A 20,858-nucleotide genomic window follows, 5' to 3' on the forward strand; every position below is an offset into this window, starting at 1 on the left:
GCCGAGCAGGGAGCCTGACGTAGGGCTCGATCCCAGGACCCTGGGACCATGACCTGAGCCGAAGGCAGTTGCCCAATGACTTGAGCCAGTGACTCAAATATCAGCTCTGAGGCTCATGAGAATCTGCCTAATCTCTCTGTGCCTCAGTTTCCTTCTCTGTAAAGTGAAGCATACAATAATGCCCTGTACAGATGTGGTGAGGGTTGGAGCGAGTTATGCTGGGCACATAATGGGCGTTCAAGAAACATTAGCTGTTTTTGTCACCATTTTAAAGATGAGATGATTGAGGCTTAAGAGGTTAGGTGGTGGGGCGCCTGGGTGGCTCAGTGGGTTAAAGCCTCTGCCTTCGGCTCAGGTCATGATCCCAGGGTCCTGGGATCGAGCCCCACATCGGGCTCGCTGCTCAGCAGGGAGCCTGCTTCCTCCTCTCTCTCTGCCTGCCTCTCTGCCTACTTGTGATCTCTCTCTGTCAAATAAATAAATAAAATCTTTAAAAATAAATAAATAAAAAGAGGTTAGGTGGCTTTCCCCATGGTTCACAACTGGTAACCAGAGGAGCCAAGTTTTGACCCTAGGTTTCTGCTAGGCAACCCAAATCAGACTATCCGATCTATTTTAAAACTATCTTATTTTGGGGGCGCCTGGGTGGCTCAGTGGTTTAAGCTGCTGCCTTCGGCTCAGGTCATGATCTCAGGGTCCTGGGATCGAGTCCCGCATCGGGTTGTCTGCTCGGTGGGGAGCCTGCTTCCCTCTCACTCTCTCTGTCTACCTCTCTGTCTATTTGTGATCTCTCTCTGTCAAATAAATAAATAAAATCTTAAAAAAAAAAAAACTATCTTATTTTGGCTTAGTGGGTGAAATGTCCAACTCTTGATTTCCCTCAGGTCATGATCTCAGGGTTGTGAGACTGAGCCCCACATTGGGCTCAGCGCGGAGCCAGCCTGAGATTCTTTCCCTCTATCCCTCCCTCCACCCACTCTTTCTCTCTCTCTCTCTCTCCCCCCTCAAATAAATAAATGAAATCTTTAAAAAAAAAAACTATCTTATATTGAATGGATAATTCGGTGCCGTTTATCCAAATTTTTGTTGTTTTTTTACTCACAAGGTTCAGCTTATAAAGTGCACTTATTACTCATTGTGTCCACGTCTCTACTACAAGAATCTTGTTATTCAAAAGATGGTATTTCTCACTGCTCAGACACCCCCACCCCAAACACACATGCATACATACACTTCCACCCTTCCAAAGAGGGTATTCTAAACTAATTTTTTAAAAACACAATAGTCATGGTGGCTATGCTTTTAACTTGGGAAACTACAGCCTTATTAGAAACAAAGTGTTAATAATATTAATAATAATTAAGAGGTACAGTTCTTTTAAATCAGTCTCTGGTCATTGAGCACAAATACAAGATGCCCTCATCTCAGCTTCTTGGGATGTGTAGCGTAATTCTCTTGTTCCATTAACTCCAAGGTAGGCTCCATGAGAACCAGGTCTACCCATTGCTGTCACATAGCAGGTGCTCAGGAAATATCTGCAGAATGAATGAATATAAATGAACTTCTGTGTTTGTGACTCTTAAGAAATTATTTGGGGCACCTGGGTGGCTCAGTTGGTTAAGCGTCTGCTTTCTGCCCAGCTTATGATCTGAGTCCTGGGATCGAGCCCCATGTTGGGCTCCCTGCTCAGCGGGGAGTCTGCTTCTCCCTCTGCCTCTGCCCCTCCCCCTGCTTGTACTCTCTCACTCACTCACTCTGTCTCTCAAATAAATGACGTCTTTGAAAAAAATTATTATTGTGCATGTGTAAGGGTTGGAAGCTGAGCCAGCCACTTTCACCAGCTCTCTCTTCTTCTAGGTCTCATAAACTTGGCTACATATTTAAAGGGCAAGTAACTTAGACTGAAGAGGGGAAAAGGCAGATCAAGAAGACCTTCTTTGAAATATGTTAGAACTTAAAAGTTGCTCCTGAAATAAAGTCGCTGCTGAGCCTAGGAAACTGAGGGAAAAGTGATTGTAATACTTAGCGGTAGCAGTCTATGCTGCTTACCCCCATTGATGTTCTCTGCGCATCTCCTAGAGCAGAGGTCTGCAGACTTGGTCTCTACCTAGCCAGACAGCAAATATTTTAGGCTTTGCAGGCCATATCATGTCTGAACTATTTGACTCTGCCATGGTACTACAAAAGCAACCATAGCTAATATTTCCTTTAAGGGTATGGCTGTGTTGTGATAAATTTTTTTTTTATAAGAAACTAATGGCAGGGGCACCTGGGTGGCTCCGTGAGTTGAGTCTTGGGGTCCTGGGATCAAGTCCCACATCGGGCTCTCTCCTCTGCGTGGAATCTGCTGTCCCCTCTCTCTGCCTGCTGGTCTGCCTACTTGTGATCTCTCTTGCTGTGTGTCAAATAAATAAATAAAATATTAAAAAAAAAAAACTAGTGGCAGGCTACATTTGGCCCATGGTCATAGTTCCCAGGCTCTTGGTCTAAACCTGGTCTAATTGTGATAAATTAGGTATTCTGTTCCGTCTCTTAGAGAAGGGTCATATTAACTCTATAATACCCTTTTTTAAGGCATTAAATAAATCATATATCTCTTTTATATATTGAAGCCTTTGGACTTAAAAATTCGTTGAGCAGCACACCATATAATTTGTTTAACTATAGTACAACAGACATAAAGATAAGGAGAATGGCGTTTGTAGACAAGATTTTCGTGAATGTGTTAAACTTCCTTGTTGTGCTTTTTTTTTTTAAGGCCTCTAATGAAATCCTAATTTTATGGGATTTTTTTTTTTTTTTTTGGTCCCTTTGGCATCTCTGAGCTTTCTCACTATCTTTTTGAGGTTTTTTTTTAAATTGTGGTAAAATATACATAACAACCATTTTAACTATTTTTAAACTCTTTTTAAGTATACAGTTCAGTGGCATTAAGTACATTCACATTGTTGTGTAACCATCACCGTCCACCTCTAGAACTTTCTCATCATGCCTAATTGGAACTCCATAAACACTGGTGCTCCCTTCTCCCGTTCCCTATCTCCAGACAACCATGATTCTACTTTCTGTCTCTATGAATTTGTCTGTTCTAGGTACTTCATATAAGTGGAATCATACAATATTTTTCCTTTTGTGCTAGGTTATTTCACTTAGCATGATGTCTCCATGGTGCATCCAAGTTGTAACATGTGTTCTAATTCCCTTCCTTTTCAAGGCTGAATAATATTCCACTAAGTATACCTACCACATTTCATTTGTCCTCCCATGCATCCAATGGACAGTTGGGTTGTTTCCACTTTTTGACTATTGGGAATAACGCTGTTAGGATCATTGGTTTACAAATATCTGTTTGAATCCTTGTTTTCAGTTCTTTTGGGTATATAACTAATAGTGGAATTATTGGATCATATGATAATTCTAGGTTTAAGCTTTTGAGGAACCACCATATGGTTTTCCACAGTAACCATACCATTTTACATTCCTTCTAGCAATGCAAAAAGGTTCCAATTTTCTTCACGGTCTTGCTAATGCTCATTTTGTGTTTTGTTTTGTTTTTTATAATAGCCATGCTAATAAGTGAGAATTGGTATCTCACTGTGGTTCTCATTTATTTGTAGGTCAATGTTTTTAGTTAGTGTAAAAGACAGTTCATTTAGACATTACACTCATCAATGTCTGGTGCAAATTAGTGTGTGAGTGTGTGTGTGTGTGTGTGTGTGTGTGTGTGTGTGTGTAGATGCTTTCATTCCTCTCCTAGTTCTAAAATTAAGTGATATGTCTTCCAGGAATACATGAACAATAATGCATAAGATGAATAATACAAATAGCTAAATTTTCATGGCACCAGGTATATAAAAGACTTAAAAAACAATGACACTATAGCCAAAATTAGATAAACTTGAGACTGTGTCATAATGTCTTTGATGATTACTAGAATTGAAGTGGCAGATTTCATCCGGAACTTCCTAGTGGCCAAAGAAAAAGGGGAAAGAGGGACAATAACACAATTCATTTATTCCAGATGATGAAAGCTCAGGAAAAAAAGACTTCTTGGCTTATAGATGTAAGAAATAAGCTATAACAATTTTAAAGGAAGTGATTTTTTAAAAGGAGTGATTATATTACTGACCCCAGCAGATTTCAGACTGAAAGCAAACAAAAATTTTTAGAAAATTAATGGAATTGCAACTGGAAATGACTCCCATAGCTTGACCCTTATAAGACTTTTCTCAGTGTAAAATGGTAATTTCAGAGTAAAATTAGGAAAACACAAAGTCAGCTCTGCTCATCTCAGAGCAATAGGGTGTCTTCCTCTGGACTAGTTAACATTTTATGTAGCACAACATGTAAGATCTTGCATTGCCTCATACATGTTTATGTTCCTGGCATATCCTTCCCAGGTCACAAATTATAAACATATATATGCTTGTACAAATAGTCTTCTTAAGAATATATCCTTATCTCCCTTTTGAAGGGAAAAGCTTCATGTTCAAATCTGATATTGAAATTTCTATTTCAGTGAGAAACTACAGGAACAAATGTATCATTTTCAAATTTGTAATAGAAAAAAAGACTTCATGATAAGTGGATATGTTGTCAAACCAGTCTCAATCACTGAAACAACAAAAGAAATAAGAATAGGAGCCATATGAAACAGATGTTTTTAAAGAACTGAGAAAGTGGGGCGCCTGGGTGGCTCAGTGGGTTAAAGCCTCTGCCTTCGGCTCAGGTCATGGTCTCAGGGTCCTGGGATCGGGCCCCTGCTCAGCTCTCTGCTCAGCGGGGAGCCTGCTTTCTTCTCTCTCTCTTTACCTGCCTCTCTGTCAAATAAATCAATATTTTTTAATACTAAAAATATTTAAAAATAAATAAATATAAATAAAATAAAAATAAAAATGAAAGAACTGAGAAAGTGTCAAATTATCCTGAAATTGAAAGACTTGGGCTAGGGATGCCTGGGTGACTCAGTCGGCTAAGCAGCTGCCTTTGGCTCCGGTCATGATCCCGGACTCTAGGGACTAGGCTTCTTGCTCAGCAGCGAGTCTGCTTCTCCCTCAGCCTGTTGCTTCCCCTGCTGTGCTTTCTTGCTCTCTGACAAATAAACAAATAAAATCTTAAAAACAACAACAGAAACATGTAATCTGGCTCCAGGGTCCACTCAGTTCCCCACAAAATCCTACTGCCCCTTGGTGTTAACGGCAGGTGAACCAAGAAAGTACTTGTTCAGCCAGCTGGCAAATAAACATCTCAGATTTCTGTCATGTCCCTCCAGTTTCTTTTGTGTGTGTGTGTGTGTGTTTTTAGACGATCAAACTTACTTTAATTATTCTTGAAATTTCCCTTAATATTCTATATAGTTCCTACTGGTGAGACGATCAAACTTACTTTAATTATTCTTGAAATTTCCCTTAATATTCTATATAGTTCCTACTGGTGAATTTTTACAGATCATGCTCCAGATTCCTGCTGAATGACGAAACTTTATGCTATTAAATAATAAATATGTTTTTACAAAGAGTTTTTGAGAATCTGGAAGGATGCTTATAAAATGAAGCAAAGCAACAGGATGCAAATTTGTTGGAAGCCAAGCTCCACCCCCACCCCCCAAAAAATCATATTAAAAAATAATATGGGAGAGTTTAATTTTGGCTATCATTGGGTAGGAATAACAGGAATGATTTCTTTTCCTGCTTTTCTTAATTTTCCATAAAATTTACCTGAATACTTTTGTAGCCCAAAAAATGAAATAAACTTCATTTTTTAAAGGACCTTTTTACAAAAGCATGGCACAAAGCTCCTGATAACCTTACTGTATAGTTAAAATCATCTCCACAGAGCTCCATTCTGTATGAGTGAAGGTGAAATGGTTTAGACTTACACTATTGTATATGGATTTTTTTTTTTAAGATTTATTTGAGAGAGCCTGCCCATGCGTGTGCGTGCACTAGTGGGGGGGAGTGGCAGAGGGACTCTCAAGTCCTTGACTCCCCGCTGAGCATGGAGTCCAATGCAGGCTCCATCCTACAACCCTGAAATCGTGACTTAAGCCGAAATCAAGAGTAGGATATTTAACCGACTCAGCCACCCAGGCTCTCCATGGCTATTTGATTTTAAGTTAACTAAAACGAAGTAAAATAAAAAACTCAGCTCAACAGTTACGCTAGCCCCCTTTTAAGTGTTCAGTAGCAACAAGTGGCTAATGACAGCTTTTCCATCCTCACTGAAAGTTCTGTTGCACAGCACTGCTTTCAAAGAAAAAACGTGGCATCGGGAACCAGGTGACTTGGAATCAAATCCTGGTAGGAGATGACTCTTAGCTGTGTGAAATAGGCAATTTATTCAACCTCTCTGAGCCTACAGACAAATTAGGAGTAGTAATAATACCACTTATGTAAGGAGATTAAGAAAATCAGGAATAAGATAATGCGTGTGACAGTTCCCTAAAAACCCGTACTGTGGCTCACAGGATTGTAGCTGCTTCAAAAAACCCCCCAGTTGAACTTAATATAGCTCTTTGGAGACTGATTCCAAATCCATGCATGGTTCCTACCCAAACTTTTACCTAAATGACACCGTAAAAATCCAACTTACCAGCTCCTGCCACAGCTCCTAGGCCACGTCCTTGGCAATGCTGATGTTCCATTTCTCTCTTGGAAAAAGCTTCAGGGCACATCTCTCTCTTGTAGAATAACATCTCCTCCAAGTTTTCCTTGACAACTTAAATGCACTGCTCTATGTCCATTCCTCAATGGACAAGATTGTCTTTTTTTAAAAAAGCAAAGAAAGACATATGGTCTCACTTATTTGTGGAGCATAACAAATAACATGGAGGACACGGGGAGATGGAGAGGAGAGGGAGTTGAGGGAAACTGGAAGGGGAGATGAACCATGAGAGACTATGGACTCTGAAAAACAACCAGAGGGTTTTGAAGGGGCGGGGTGGGGGGGGGGGGAGGTTGAGGAACCAGGTGGTGGGTAATAGGGAGGGCACGTACTGCATGGAGCACTGGGTGTGATGCCAAAACAATGAACACTGTTATGTTGTAAATAAACAAATTAAAAAAAAAAAAAGAAAAAGAAAAAAGAAAAAAAAAGGCAAAGAAAGAGCCTTTGTCTGCCCAAGAAATAAATGGGGTAAAATGATATATAACGAAAAGGAAATCAGTCTGAGTCGACAGTGCAGGAGTTGAGCAAAAGATGTTCCCATTTGCTGCAAGAACATGAGGTTTTCACTCCCGAGTACAGCAGGTTTGCGGTGCTTCAAAGCTCTTGGGGGTACTGATTCAGCGGAAGTCCTGACTCGTTCTGATTTTTTTTTTCCCCGAATCCCTTCTGGTTTTTCCAGCAAAACAACTTGGCTAATTTAGACTCTGTTCGAGCTGGTGTATTTATTCCTCATCTAACCACCTGCTAGTTAAGGCGTGAGTCTCGCAGGTCTTAAAAGAATGAAGAAGGGGGGCGCCTGGGTGGCTCAGTGGGTTAAAGCCTCTGCCTTCAGCTCAGGTCATGGTCCCAGGGTCCTGGGATCGAGCCCCGCATCGGGCTCTCTGCTTGGCAGGGAGCCTGCTTCCTCCTCTCTCTCTGCCTGCCTCTCTGCCTAGTTGTGATTTCTCTCTGTCAAAGAAATTAAAAAAAAAAAAATGAAGAAGGGACGCCTGGGTGGCTCAGTTGGTTAAGCCGCTGCCTTCCGCTCAGGTCATGATCCTAGCATCCTGGATCGAGTCCCCATATCGGGCTCCTTGCTCGGCAGGGAGCCTGCTTTTCCCTCTGCCTCGGCCTGCCTCTCTGCCTATTTGTGATCTTTCTGTCTCTCTCTCTCTCTGACAAATAAATAAATAAAATCTTAAAAAAAAAAAAAAAGAATGAAGTAGCCAGGCTGAGGCTCGACACGGTGCGGACTCCACACTCACCCTGCCTTCTGCCTCCTCCCCTCCCAGGTCTCCTGCAGCCGTGGATGCCTTTGACATTATGACCGCAGAGGATTCCACCGCAGCCATGAGCAGCGACTCGGCCGCCGCGTCCTCAGCCAAGGTGCCGGAGGGCGTGGCCGGCGCGCCCAACGAGGCGGCGCTGCTGGCGCTGATGGAGCGCACGGGCTACAGCATGGTGCAGGAGAATGGGCAGCGCAAGTACGGCGGCCCGCCGCCCGGCTGGGAGGGCCCGCACCCGCAGCGCGGCTGCGAGGTCTTCGTGGGCAAGATCCCGCGCGATGTGTACGAGGACGAGCTGGTGCCCGTGTTCGAGGCGGTGGGCCGCATCTACGAGCTGCGCCTCATGATGGACTTCGACGGCAAGAACCGCGGCTACGCCTTCGTCATGTACTGCCACAAGAGCGAGGCCAAGCGCGCCGTGCGCGAGCTCAACAACTACGAGATCCGCCCGGGCCGCCTGCTCGGCGTGTGCTGCAGCGTGGACAACTGCCGCCTCTTCATCGGCGGCATCCCCAAGATGAAGAAGCGCGAGGAGATCCTGGAGGAGATCGCCAAGGTCACCGAGGGCGTGCTGGACGTGATCGTCTACGCCAGCGCGGCCGACAAGATGAAGAACCGCGGCTTCGCCTTCGTCGAGTACGAGAGCCACCGCGCCGCCGCCATGGCGCGCCGCAAGCTCATGCCCGGCCGCATCCAGCTCTGGGGCCATCAGATCGCCGTGGACTGGGCCGAGCCCGAGATCGACGTGGACGAGGACGTGATGGAGACCGTCAAGATCCTCTACGTGCGCAACCTCATGATCGAGACCACGGAGGACACCATCAAGAAGAGCTTCGGCCAGTTCAACCCAGGCTGCGTGGAGCGCGTCAAGAAGATCCGCGACTACGCCTTCGTGCATTTCGTCAGCCGCGAGGACGCCGTGCACGCCATGAACAACCTCAACGGCACCGAGCTGGAGGGCTCGTGCCTCGAGGTGACGCTGGCCAAGCCTGTGGACAAGGAGCAGTACTCCCGCTACCAGAAGGCGGCCAAGGGCGGCGGCGCGGCCGAGGCGGCGGTGCAGCAGCCCAGCTACGTGTACTCGTGCGACCCCTATACGCTGGCTTACTACGGCTACCCCTACAACGCGCTCATCGGGCCCAACAGAGACTACTTTGTGAAAGGTTAGTGGGGGATGTTCTGCGGGGGTGGGGGGGAGATGCCGAGAGCCTCATGGCCCGGGCAGCGTCAGGGGTGTTGTGGCTGTAATTTGCTGAGCTGCTAGGTGGGCTCCTCCCCCCAGTCACCCACTCCTTTGGGTGTCGGTTCTGGGGTCTGTTCTTCACGGGCATATAGGGCATTTGCTTCCATAGCATTGCGGGACACGCAGGTCGTTCCTCTGTATGGGATGAGTCCTGAAATCACGGGGGCATGCAAGCGTTTTCTTGCACACTACCTTTGCAGGACCTACCCGATCTGGGGCTCGTCCGCCAGTGTCTGGGTACTTAAGTTAAAGCCTCCCTGTGAAATTAATCTTTAGGTTGTTGTTGGCGTGGCGGTGGTAGTTAACTTACTCGCTAAGGTAAAGTGAAACCAGGCATTACACGGGGAAACCATTACCTAGGTTCTGAGTCCTGCTGTCATCAGATTGACTGGCTGTGTGACTTTCATCAGTCCCTTGACCCTCCCTCCGCCAGTTTTCTCACCCATACGATGAGGAAGGTGAACCAGCAGATCCCTTTCCAGATCTAACATCTTTGCAGCTGGGGAATGTTGTTCTTTATTGAAGTTGCAGTCACAGTCCTAGGAACTTGCCGTGTAAGTTCATCTCTTGCATGAGTGTAAGTATTTAGGATACAAATCTAGGCTGGAATAGAATGTTGAAGCCTCTTACCAGCTCATTCTAGAGCAGCTTACACACCACCTGCAGCTAGACTTGGGGCAAACACCTGAACGCCAAGAATCTTGAGTTAAGATCTGCCTCTTGTACCATCACCTGTTGGGTGCTCACCATTTTTTGTGTTGTTATTCCAAGCAGGCAGCATAAGAGGCCGGGGTCGAGGTGCGGCTGGCAACAGAGCCCCAGGGCCCAGGGGTTCCTACCTCGGCGGATATTCGGCTGGCCGTGGTATATATAGCCGTTATCATGAAGGGAAAGGAAAGCAACAAGAAAAAGGATATGAGCTTGTGCCGAATTTGGAAATCTCTGCTGTCAATCCCGTTGCCATTAAACCTGGTACAGGTCAGTATAAACCAGAGATAGCCTGCATCCACTCAGACGAAACCCCAACGCTGTCTTTGAAGTGACCCTAAGATTTCCTCGGGCTCCTTCATTGGCATATGCGTTCCTCTTCTTACAGGCAGCCAGAGGTCAGGCAAAGACTATGGCCTCCTGAGCCTTCTCTAGAACTTAAGGGGCTCTTATATCCCGGATCATGTTCAAGTCAGACTTTCCAGTGGTGGGTTTTTCCAATGGGTGTCACGAGTGGTTAACCTGTTTCTCAATCTGTGACCGAGTTGGAGTGGTAAGGAGGGGTGGCGGAAGACACGGAAAACTGGGAGGCCCTTCTGTATCTTCTGCTGGCCCAAACTGTCTTCTCCCTCCTCAAGCCTTTTGCTACACCAGCAGTCAGCAGCCACAAGGTACGGCTGATCGCTGGTGCCAAGAGTTGGTGGAAAGGGTAAAAAATTTCTTCGGGAGCACAAAACACAAGTGTCCCTTGTCATGGTCTTAGAACAAGCCAGAAGACCTGGGAACAAGGCAGCAGTGAAAGCTTTGGCAGCGGCTCATTTCTTGGATTCCAGTTCCCAGCAATCTTCTCTCCCCGTCTTGCTGAAGCAGTAGATTGGGGGTAGGAACACTCACATAATTCAAGCCAGAAACCTTGAACTTTGCTTTCAAGCTGCAAACCCCACAAACCAGTTTGCCAGTGTGTCTAGTGCCCATTGGTCAATCTTAACAAGAGGCAGGTCTTCTTTCTGATCCTAACTTGGGAAGAACTCACATCCCGAGGGCAGCGTAACACCAGCTCACACCACACAGGTGTCCAAACGTAGGGAAACCTCATTCGAGGACAGTCAGAGCCATCCTCCCCCAGCCCTCTTCCTGGTTTCAGGGAGAGCAGATCGAAAAGCTCTTGGAGAGAATCCTCCCCTTAAAGCTCAGCTGCTCCAACTTTCTTCTGGTTGAGGATTGTACACTCCCTCCCCTAGCTGAGATCCCAGGAATCCGCATTGCCACATAGGGCTTAAAAAGTGTTTTCCCAGTAGAGCTTCCTTTTGATAATCCAGCAATTTTTTTTTCTCTTTTTTGCCTGTGAAAAAGTGTTGCAAATTCTCAGCCAAGTGACTCCTTACACTGGATTTTCTTATAAATGCCACTGACACTAAGTGTGTTAAATTGATCGTGGATCTCCCTAATGCCATAAGACAGAGCACCTAGATGTGCGAGCTGTCACTTCTTCCTGTTGGAAAAGGGACTCCTGTTGGCAAGTTGGGATGATTTAAGATTCAACTAGAGAAAAGAGCTCTTAAACCATCTTTAAGCATATAGTCATGTCCTGGGGCCTGACATAGAAATTCCTGCGGCCTGACAGCCAAAACAATCCAGAGTTACTCAGTAAAATCCCAATGTAGCTTAAACTCCTAATCGCCTCAGGTCCCCATCCCCATGGCCTCTCTTTCTAACTCATCCAGAAAATTAGAACTTTATATTTTAGGAGAAACACCAGGGCAATGCTGAAATACGTGACCACAGACCCTGCGATTGAAAAGGCAGGTGAAGGATTTGGTGAAGGTTTTAGGTCCATTTTATTGAAAGATAGTACCGTGGTTTAGCCTGCAATCATTTGTATCTTTACCTTATGTCAAGTGAGCTTGTAGTAGAATAAATATACCTACAGTTGTAGAAAAAACATGAAAGCCCACTCTGTGTACGCATTTTATATTCTTGCTTACCCTTCAACACACCCATACGTACCTCGTACTCAGACTCCTCCAAAACCAGAGCTAGAATTTTTTTCCTTGTACCTGTCTTTATCAGATGTCGGCATTTATTACCTGCTGTCTGTTTGAGCCCTGGTTAAAATAGGGACTTCACTCACAGATCACATCTTTGAATTGGCAGGGCCCGTCCCAAAACTAGTCACCCTGCCTGCTTCGCTGCTATGAGTGGACATTAGAAGATGAGGGAATTTGCCATTTTTATTAAGTATTTTTGCTTGAATCAGTAATGCTGAAAGCTAAAACAGAATGGAGAAGGCATGCATAGACCTCTGAGTTCCTGGAAGGAAACCCTGAGCAGCACTTGTTTCTTAAAACATGAAAGTGAAAGGGTGTCAGGTCTGGTAATGAGCTGGGTGGGGGATGAGGGCAGGCCGGCTCCCTCTCCCTTGCATCTGGTGGGGCCTCGAACCTCTGATCTCATGTTTCACTCTGAGCCTCTCCTGTTGGTCAGAAGGCCCTTGCCTGTGCTATAGGACATCAAGAGTGGGATTCAAAATGACAGTTCTCTGTAGAGGTAGTAGGGAAAACGTTGGTGCCGAGACCTAACTGGAGATCTCTCTGTGACATCTGTTGGGAGACACCATTGGTCATGTGGTTCCTTCTGCAGGATGAGCAGGGAGCTGGGGAGCATACCTGCCAGCTCCCCTCTCCTCCCTTCTGAGTCACGCCTTGTTACCTGGCCTCAAGGAGCATTAGTTAGCAGGCGAGGCCCGTGACCACCACACTTGGCTTTGCAAAATAACAAGAAAGGACAGATCTCCCTCAGGGACTCTCAAGCGACACGTGTTTTCCCTTGTCCCTTCTCTTGCAGTGGCCATCCCTGCCATCGGGGCCCAGTACTCCATGTTTCAGGCAGCGCCGGCCCCTAAAATGATTGAGGACGGCAAAATCCACACAATGGAGCACATGATCAGCCCCATCGCGGTGCAGCCAGACCCAGCCAGCGCCGCCGCGGCCGCCGCTGCTGCCGCTGCCGCCGCCGCCGTCATCCCCACCGTGTCCACGCCGCCACCATTCCAGGTAGAGCTCTGGCTGGGGTCCTCGACGTCCTTGTGGGAGGCCTCCTTACTTTAGCATGGATTCGTTTCCCGGTCGGCAGGACAATCAGCTGTGTGCCTCGTTCTCTGATGAAGCCTGGGATGGGGCGACGGGAGAAATGGGTCCTATAAATCATGTCAGGACAGAAAAATTCAAAATCATAATTGTGCTACTCCGAGGTCATCACTGGATTAAAGATGGGAAGCCATATGCAAAAATGACACATGTAATTCTTCACAGTGTCATGATATTGTACATACGATTTTTTTTTTTTTATGACGCTGGATAATTTTTAACTCCTGTTCTTACTGCTGAGCGGCTGACTCCCAAAGTCCAGGGAGATAGCTCATGCTTTCACATTCCAAATTGAAGTTCGAGGAAGATTTTTTTCTTTTTTTCCATTCTCTCTCTCAGGACCCCTGGTGGCTCAGTTGGTTAAGCTTCTGACTCTTCATTTCAGCTTGGGGTCATGAGATCGAGCCCCACATCGGGCTCTGTCCTCAGAGCGGTCTGCTTGAGACTCTCTGTCTCCCTCTGCCGCTCCCCACCCTGAGCTCTCTCTTTCTCTCTCTCTCAATAAATCTTTTTTTTTTTTTTTTTAAATAAAGTTCTCGGAGCACAGTGGGTTAAGCGTCTGCCTTCGGCTCAGGTCATGATCCTGGGGTCCTGGGATCCAGCCCCGCATCAGGCTCCCTGCTCAGCGGGGGAGTCTGCTTCTCCGTCTCCCTCAGCACTCCCCCATTTCATGCTCTCTGTCTCACACTCTCTATCTCAAATAAATAAATAAAATCTCTAAAAAGTAAAGTTCTCTCTGCCCCCTCCTGTGTATGAATATTTCAACTTATATATCTATATACAGTGTGTGTAGAGAGCTGCCTGTAAAGATAGAGATCTATGAAACATTACAAAATGTGTTCTTAACCCTCTCCTCCAAGCAGACCCCACTGTTCCCGTTCCTCCTCCTCCCAGTGCAGTCTCATGGGTCCAGCCTTCTTCCCCACCCTTGCTCACAGCTTCTCTTCTCTGTGGTGTCTTCAGCCTCGTGACTTCTGTGGAATCTTCCCCATCCACCGTAGCCTTGGAAATCCTGTCCCCTATATATCTCGTTACCCACATTATACCTTGGCGAATGATTGCCACTTTGTTCTGTCTCCCAACTCATGAAGCTCCTCTCGACCCGAGAGTCGCATCTTGTATTTTCTTTTTTTTTTTTTTTTTTAAGATTTATTTATTTGACAGATAGAGATTACAAGTAGGCAGAGAGGCAGGCAGAGAGAGAGGAGGAAGCAGGCTCCCAGCTAAGCAAAGAGCCCGATGCGGGGCTCGATCCCAGCACCCCGGGATCATGACCTGAGCTGAAGGCAGAGGCTTTAACCCGCTGAGCCACCCAGGCGCCCCTTGTATTTTCTTTTTATCATCAGTGCATAGCACGTACAGAATACCTATAGATGCTACGTCTTTCTCCTGAACAAAACAAAACAAAAAATCGTGTTAAAGCTACTTTTCACGAGGCAGTGGCTCTCAAATACCTTTTTAGTCAAGAAGCACAGATACTCAGGCTGGGGATTTTTTCCCTAACTGGGTCAGAACTATCCAGGGAGTCTGTTTACAGAACAGATTCTTAGACTCGTACCTTGAAGACTCCCACTGGATAGAACTCGGCTGGAGTTCTAGAACCCAGTGATGCTGAGATAGAGCTAGACTGGGGACCCATCACACGGCCCTCGTGTCGCTTTTGCCCTCTCTGTGCACAGTCTTATTGTGCTATTCAGAAAGGGCCATGCCAGTTGAAGTATATTCCTGTGTCAGTGTGTTGTCAAGCCTTCCTTGAGTCTGGACTTCTAAAAGCCTGGAAGAGGAGTAAGTCGTAAATGACTCACACTCTAAATGGCAACTGAGCATAGCTACTGCTTGTGGCCTGACTGTAAATATCTACAATAACCTCCAAATAGTATTTAGTGGAATTCTGGTAATAATGTCGGATTTCCCTTGACTAAGAAACTCATGCTCGCTTGCCCTTGGTGTGCCGTGTCCCAGATTCCAGTTCTCGTATTCACCGTCCCAGGCTGTTTGCGGTCTTTCATCAGTCTCCACTCCGTGTTGCCATCAGGGTCTCTGTTCCGAGTCTTCGCTTATGAGTTTGTTCAGCAGACAGTGATTATCAGTGGATTCTGATGGAGATATTTTCCCCCCATCCTTCAACATATCTTACAGGATTCCTGGAACTGTTACTTTTGAACTTGAGAATGACTTCTTTGTGTATGAGTGGCCTCGGTGCTCACCCACCAGTCTCGGTTCTCTACATCCTCCCTCTGAGTTCTTTGACCCTGGGCTCTCTGAACGTTTGGCTCTTTGTCCCCACCCCTGTATTCTCTGCCAAACTGCAGCAGCGGAAGGAGCATTTTGAACACTGCTGATGAGTGACTAGAACACTCTTCCTAGTGGAGCCACACTAGAAATCCGTTCCCAGCATTACTTCCAGAACCTTCCTGTGGGACACCTTCGGTCATACTCCTCTATCTTGCACATGCTCAGGGATGTTCCTGCTCAGCCATTTTATATCTTCCACTTCATAAAGGCTTTATATGTAATTGAAGAAAATATTTACTGGCATAGACCTTTTTTAAAAAATTTATTTCTCAAAGAGTTCTCAATCTTCACAAACCTCTGGTATAAGTAGAACAGGGATAGGCATTCCCCTTGGTGAGGTCTCTTCCTCTCCTCCTTCCTCCGCCAGCTCCCCATGCTCAACCCTTCTAGGCCAAGCTGTTGAGCTTGACCTTAGCACATGGAGAGGTTTCTCTCGGATGTCCCCTTCCCTGCAATTTCATCCCTTTGTGCATTTGTCACTAAATATATGTCCATCCATTTGGAAAAGAGTGCTTGTGTCTTGCTATAAGGCACCATCTTCCCAGTTCTGAAGTTTCTCTCTTGCCCATGAGATCTTTGCTGTTTTAGTGTTGTGGGAGATGAGATAACACAGGGCTAAAAGTGCAGGCTCCAGAGTCACCATTCCTTTGCTTAAAAGCTGTGTCACCTTGTGCAAGTCATTTAACACGTCAGACCTCTCCGTATAATCATAGTGCCAGCTTCATTGGTGGTTGGGATGGTCCCAGAACGTCATACAAATAAGGCACTTAGAATAGTGCCCAGCAGACCACAGTCCCTCGGTTGTTACTATCATGTAGTGTAATTATTATTTTGGTTACGGTGGAAAAAAATGGCTCTTCAATGGTGAGTCACCTTTGAGTGTAATTTTATGACTCTCATTTGCAAATTTTGTTAGGGAAGGATAACTAATTCCCTTACAAAAATCCAGGAAGAACTCATTTTTAAAAATTGAATTCTCCATTTCGTATATCCCGAATTGTTTATTTTGAAGATGCACGAAGACATAGAGGCCGTATAGGCATTTACCGCAGAGGGTCGTGAGGAATGTAAGGCCTACTAGGTATTTTGTTAAGCGTGTGTTTCTTTCACCAAAAATCCCCCTTGCCATAAAGCATCTCGCGGAACTGGTTCCGGAGCAAACCCTTTGGGAAATACTGAGCTTCAGTCTTTACTCTTTACACCTGTTGGCTTGGGAAACGTAGCATGTTAGGCTAGAGCAAGTAGCCAGGTAGACCAGAGCAAGTAGCCGGGATTCTGATGGAGCCCGCGGTAGTGTCCTCAGTAAGGAAGCTTTAGTGAGCGAGCTAGCTGTTCCCTACTGCCTTCTCCTGCAGAAACTCCTCCTTCAAGACCCAGCTCAAATGTCTCTGCTTCCAATATTGCTTTCTCCAATTTCCCAAGTGAGTTGATTCCTTTTCTGAGCCTCTACAACCATCTGCACAGTTGACCTTGAACACCCGCAGGGGTTAGGTGTGCCCACTTCCCCCAACCCTCCACTCAGTTGTAAATAAACCCACATGCGACTTTTGACTCCGTCACAGCTTAACTACTGACAGCCTACTGTTGACTGGAAGGCTTCCTGATAACATAAACAGTCGATGAAATGTAGGTACATTCTGTATGTTACATGGATTAGATACTGTATTCTTACAGTAAGAAAGTGATAAGGTAAGAAAAATCATAAGGAAGAGAAAATACATATAGAGTACTGGGCTGAACAGTGGGAAAAATCCACATGGAAGTAGACCCACTCAGTTCAAACCCGGGTTGTTCAAGGGTCAACTGTACGTGTCGTGGGTGTCCTATCTTAGGTGAGAGATGGTTGAAGTCATCAATGACACCTGCTGAAAATTGTATGTGGTTGCAGGGTTTTTAGGCCACAGCTTCCAAAGCTGCCCCTGTGGAGATCTGTACACTGGGTTCCATAACATTGTCACAGTCGCTTGTCCTCTCCCGTTTTTGAAGCACCATGTTCCTTCAGTAAAGTAAGAGTGGAGACGGCTGGCATGTATTTTAGGGACCATATTTTTAATTACAGGGAGATCAGCTGAGCAAAGGGTAGATTCTCAACTCCCTTACCTCTGGAAAGGAATGGCAAGATGGAAGATTCCAGAGTATTTAAACTTAGCTTGACAGTTCTGTCACTTTGACCATTTGAACTCAAAGGACCTTGACTTGAGGGCTCAACAACTCCAGCTTACCTTAATGGCCCTTACCACCTTCCCTTACAATGATTATTTATTTTACCCATCTGCCTCCTTGCCCTGAGAATGAAAACGTTTGCCTTCACCTCTTCCTGTCCCCTTCTAGCCCCCCAGGAATGGGAAGAATGAGTCCACGGGTTGACTCCATGGGAAGGGCACCATGGGCGCGGTCATTAAGCGGCCTTTCTGTGTCTCCCCCCTCAGGGCCGCCCGATTACCCCTGTGTACACGGTGGCTCCGAACGTTCAGAGAATTCCCACTGCTGGGATCTACGGGGCCAGTTACGTCCCATTCGCTGCTCCGGCCACTGCCACGATCGCCACACTACAGAAGAATGCGGCCGCTGCCGTGTACGGAGGCTACGCGGGCTACATACCTCAGGCCTTCCCTGCCGCTGCTATCCCAGTGCCCATCCACGACGTCTACCAGACATACTGATACTGGCGAGGAGAGTGCAGGCAGACCACAGACTACCCCTGAAGGAACACTTTACTATTTATGAAGAAAGAACGTGCGGGATTACCGCACTCATGAAACCTGAACGTGAAGAATGTTATCCAGTATCATCCTGAAAGATTTTATATTCATGAAGTTTCCACTAGTTGTTGTTGTTGTTGTTGTTTTTTAAAGACTGTTTTCCACTTAGCAGACCTTGTTCATACATTTCTAAGAGACTCACGACGGTTCGTGCCTTAATACCATCTCTCAGAAATTTGTACGCCGTTAGTATATTTGTATAGAGGTTTTTGTTTTTGTATTTTTAAGGATATATTTTCAGTATGAAGGTTATTTTCTTAACTTCTGCACTCCAGAGATTTCTATTTTGTAGTACCTTCAATAATATATCAACTATATATGGAAAAGCACACTTGAGCAGCTAGGGAACTATTTTGAAAAATATATTCAATATTTAAAGATACAAACAATAGTGCTTTAAAATACTACATAAAATGTTATTTTAAAAGTTATACTGGAAAGTGCAATTTTAAAGTGAGTAGAATCTCTATTTCAGCTGGCATTAAGGGGTGATGGTGTTACCATGTGTTATCTATGATGGTTTTTTGTTTTGTTTTTTTAAAGAAACACTCTATCTCTCCTTAAGCCCATGTTGAAAAGACTTGTCACACTTCTGAGTCCAAACACTGGAAAGCTCTCACCTGCCACATTACCCTGTTTCCCCTTTCTTCTCCATATGTCTTGCCCTCCCTACCCCCCCCTACTCATTCCTTTCTTCCTCTCCCCAGCCCCACCTCCAAGTCTGGCAAGTCTAGGGCAAATGAATTACTCTGATAGAGAAAGCATTGATAGCTTTTATACTGGGTTTTTGTGGGGGTATTTTTGTTGGGGGTTTTTTTTTTTTTTTTTTTTGGTCTTGGTGGGGAGGTATTTTCAATAGCAGAGTATGCGTAAGCACAAGATTTTAATAGTTTCCATAAGATATCTTTGCATAGTTATTTAATGTCTCATATAAAACCTTAGTTCCTTTTCTAACGCTTTTATCTTATTCATTTTTGAAGTATGAGTTTATAGAGACAGTGAATGTCATTGCCGACAAGGCCCCCAGAGACTCTTGTCGCAGAAAGTCATGCTTCTAGCTGACTTACCATGTTTCAATGCAAAATGTCTGTGGTCGTCAAGGGTGTTGGTAATATTATGTTTATTGAGCAGGGCTTTCCTCCGTTGCTGTGCACGTGGTAGGTGAGCTGACTTGGGACGTGCACATCCAGGAGGAGGAGGAGAGACCTGTAGAAATTAAAAGATAGCTTGTACATAGTCTAATGCTGGGTTTTAGTTGTTTTATGTTGCGGAAGTTCATGGTATAGAGTTTAATGCAGAGTGAAACCATTTTATTTCAATGTTATTAAAAAGTTTTATTATTAGGAAGTAAATGTATTGTTGCAGTGTTGTGCCTGTTTCCAGGCTTTTGTTCAGCAGAGTGAATGTAAAATACAGTAAAATGTTAAGATTGTCATCTGCTTTATGAAATACATCAACTTGGAACTTTTTTTTAAAGGCTCCATCAAGGAATTGAGCTGTGCAATAGGTAGCAAGGACACAATTGTGTGTTTATGTCACATTAGAGATCTATAAAATCTTTCCACTCACTGAATTTTTGCTAATGGCTGAATTCTTATTTATGGATTAATAATAGGATCACGCCTTTAGCAAATATTTTAGTTTTGTTTTAAATTTTAAATTAAGAGACTCCCAAATGCCTTTTTCTTCCCCCTCATCTTAGGGTGGGATGAATTTTTTATATATAAGCAATATTTATTTAACTATTCTATAAAATTATTGAGTGCCTACCAAGGCCTTTAAACATTTCTAACATTTCTTTCCATCGTTCTTAAATGACATAAAATGATTGTGCAATGTTCCTGATGATGTACCCAGCAAGCTGCATCGAATCTTTCGGACTGTGTCATCCAACTAAATGCAATTTGGATCAGATCCTCGTCCCTTGACTTAGTGTGAAAGAACTCCTTCCAATGAAGGATTGTCATAGAGGTTCACTGGATGAGACTCTGACCCAGCGGTCTTACTGTATTTTACATATACCTGTAAATTATTTGCAAGAAAGAAAAAAAAAAAAAAACGGTAATGAGAAGAAAAGAAAAAAAATTGGTATCTCAACATGGCAACTACCAAACTACCCTAGAAACAGATTTTTGGTGAGCCTATTCTCTATGGTCTGTTTCTGTTTCAAAACCATTTCACATACACTACTGAGGTAAGTTTATAACTTGAAATGTGAAGTTTTTTTTTAGGGTTAAGAACAAACTATATAAATATTAAAAAAAAGCTTTAGTGTTCTCTGTTTTCATGTTAGCGGTTTAGTTATCTTTAGTTGCTTTGTATTTGAAAAGCTTTTAAATTTATTTAGATCTTCCTCCATTTACAATACATTCTTAGGATGTATGTAGTAAATAAAGCTTTCTTTAAAGCAGTTTCCAGACCTTATTTTAAATTGTGTTTTCTTTATACTGATTTTTTTTTTCCCTAACAAGACTAGAGAAATCCTTACAAAGTGGAAGGAAACGACTGGTTCAGTATTTTCAGCCAGAGTAAACAACAAGTTACTGTCATGTTTTTGGCTTGGAATTACATGAAGATGGGTTTTAAGTAAAAATTGTGAATCATCTGTATCCTCGGACTTGAGCTTAGGTGGTTGAAGGCTAAGCACCAAAATTATATTCAACATCTGGACGTGGGTAGGGTGTGGCTAAGCCTGTCACTGCTGTCAGTCCTCAAGTTTATGATCCCAAGAGATCCACACTCAGACCTCTAAATGGAGGCCATTGACGAGACA

At 44.5% G+C, this 20,858-nt stretch overlaps 1 protein-coding gene across 2 annotated transcripts; it reads left to right on the top strand.

The window, feature by feature from the left end:
- The first annotated feature begins 7,937 nt into the window (after nucleotides 1–7,937).
- Nucleotides 7,938–20,495, top strand: RBM47 (RNA binding motif protein 47). Of its 2 annotated transcripts, none has more exons than XM_045989979.1 (4): nucleotides 7,938–9,094; nucleotides 9,946–10,152; nucleotides 12,727–12,935; nucleotides 17,753–20,495. In XM_045989979.1, the coding sequence occupies exons 1-4, from the start codon at nucleotides 7,969–7,971 to the stop codon at nucleotides 17,984–17,986; spliced, it is 1,776 nt and encodes a 591-aa protein (XP_045845935.1). In that variant the 5' UTR covers nucleotides 7,938–7,968; the 3' UTR covers nucleotides 17,987–20,495. The 2 variants fall into 2 exon arrangements, with proteins under 2 accessions (XP_045845935.1, XP_045845945.1); XM_045989989.1 differs by having other exon boundaries at nucleotides 9,949–10,152.
- The last annotated feature ends 363 nt before the right edge of the window (nucleotides 20,496–20,858 follow it).

Source organism: Meles meles, chromosome 2 (assembly GCF_922984935.1).
Source record: "Meles meles chromosome 2, mMelMel3.1 paternal haplotype, whole genome shotgun sequence".
Lineage (NCBI taxonomy): Eukaryota > Metazoa > Chordata > Mammalia > Carnivora > Mustelidae > Meles > Meles meles.

Excerpts from the sequence above, each read along its gene's own strand:
- RBM47 (XM_045989979.1), top strand. The coding sequence starts at position 7,969 with ATGACCGCAGAGGATTCCACCGCAGCCATGAGCAGCGACTCGGCCGCC. Across the intron at positions 9,095-9,945 it reads CAGAGACTACTTTGTGAAAG|CAGGCAGCATAAGAGGCCGG; the intron begins GTTAGTGGGGGA and ends TGTTATTCCAAG. Across the intron at positions 12,936-17,752 it reads CCACGCCGCCACCATTCCAG|GGCCGCCCGATTACCCCTGT; the intron begins GTAGAGCTCTGG and ends CTCCCCCCTCAG.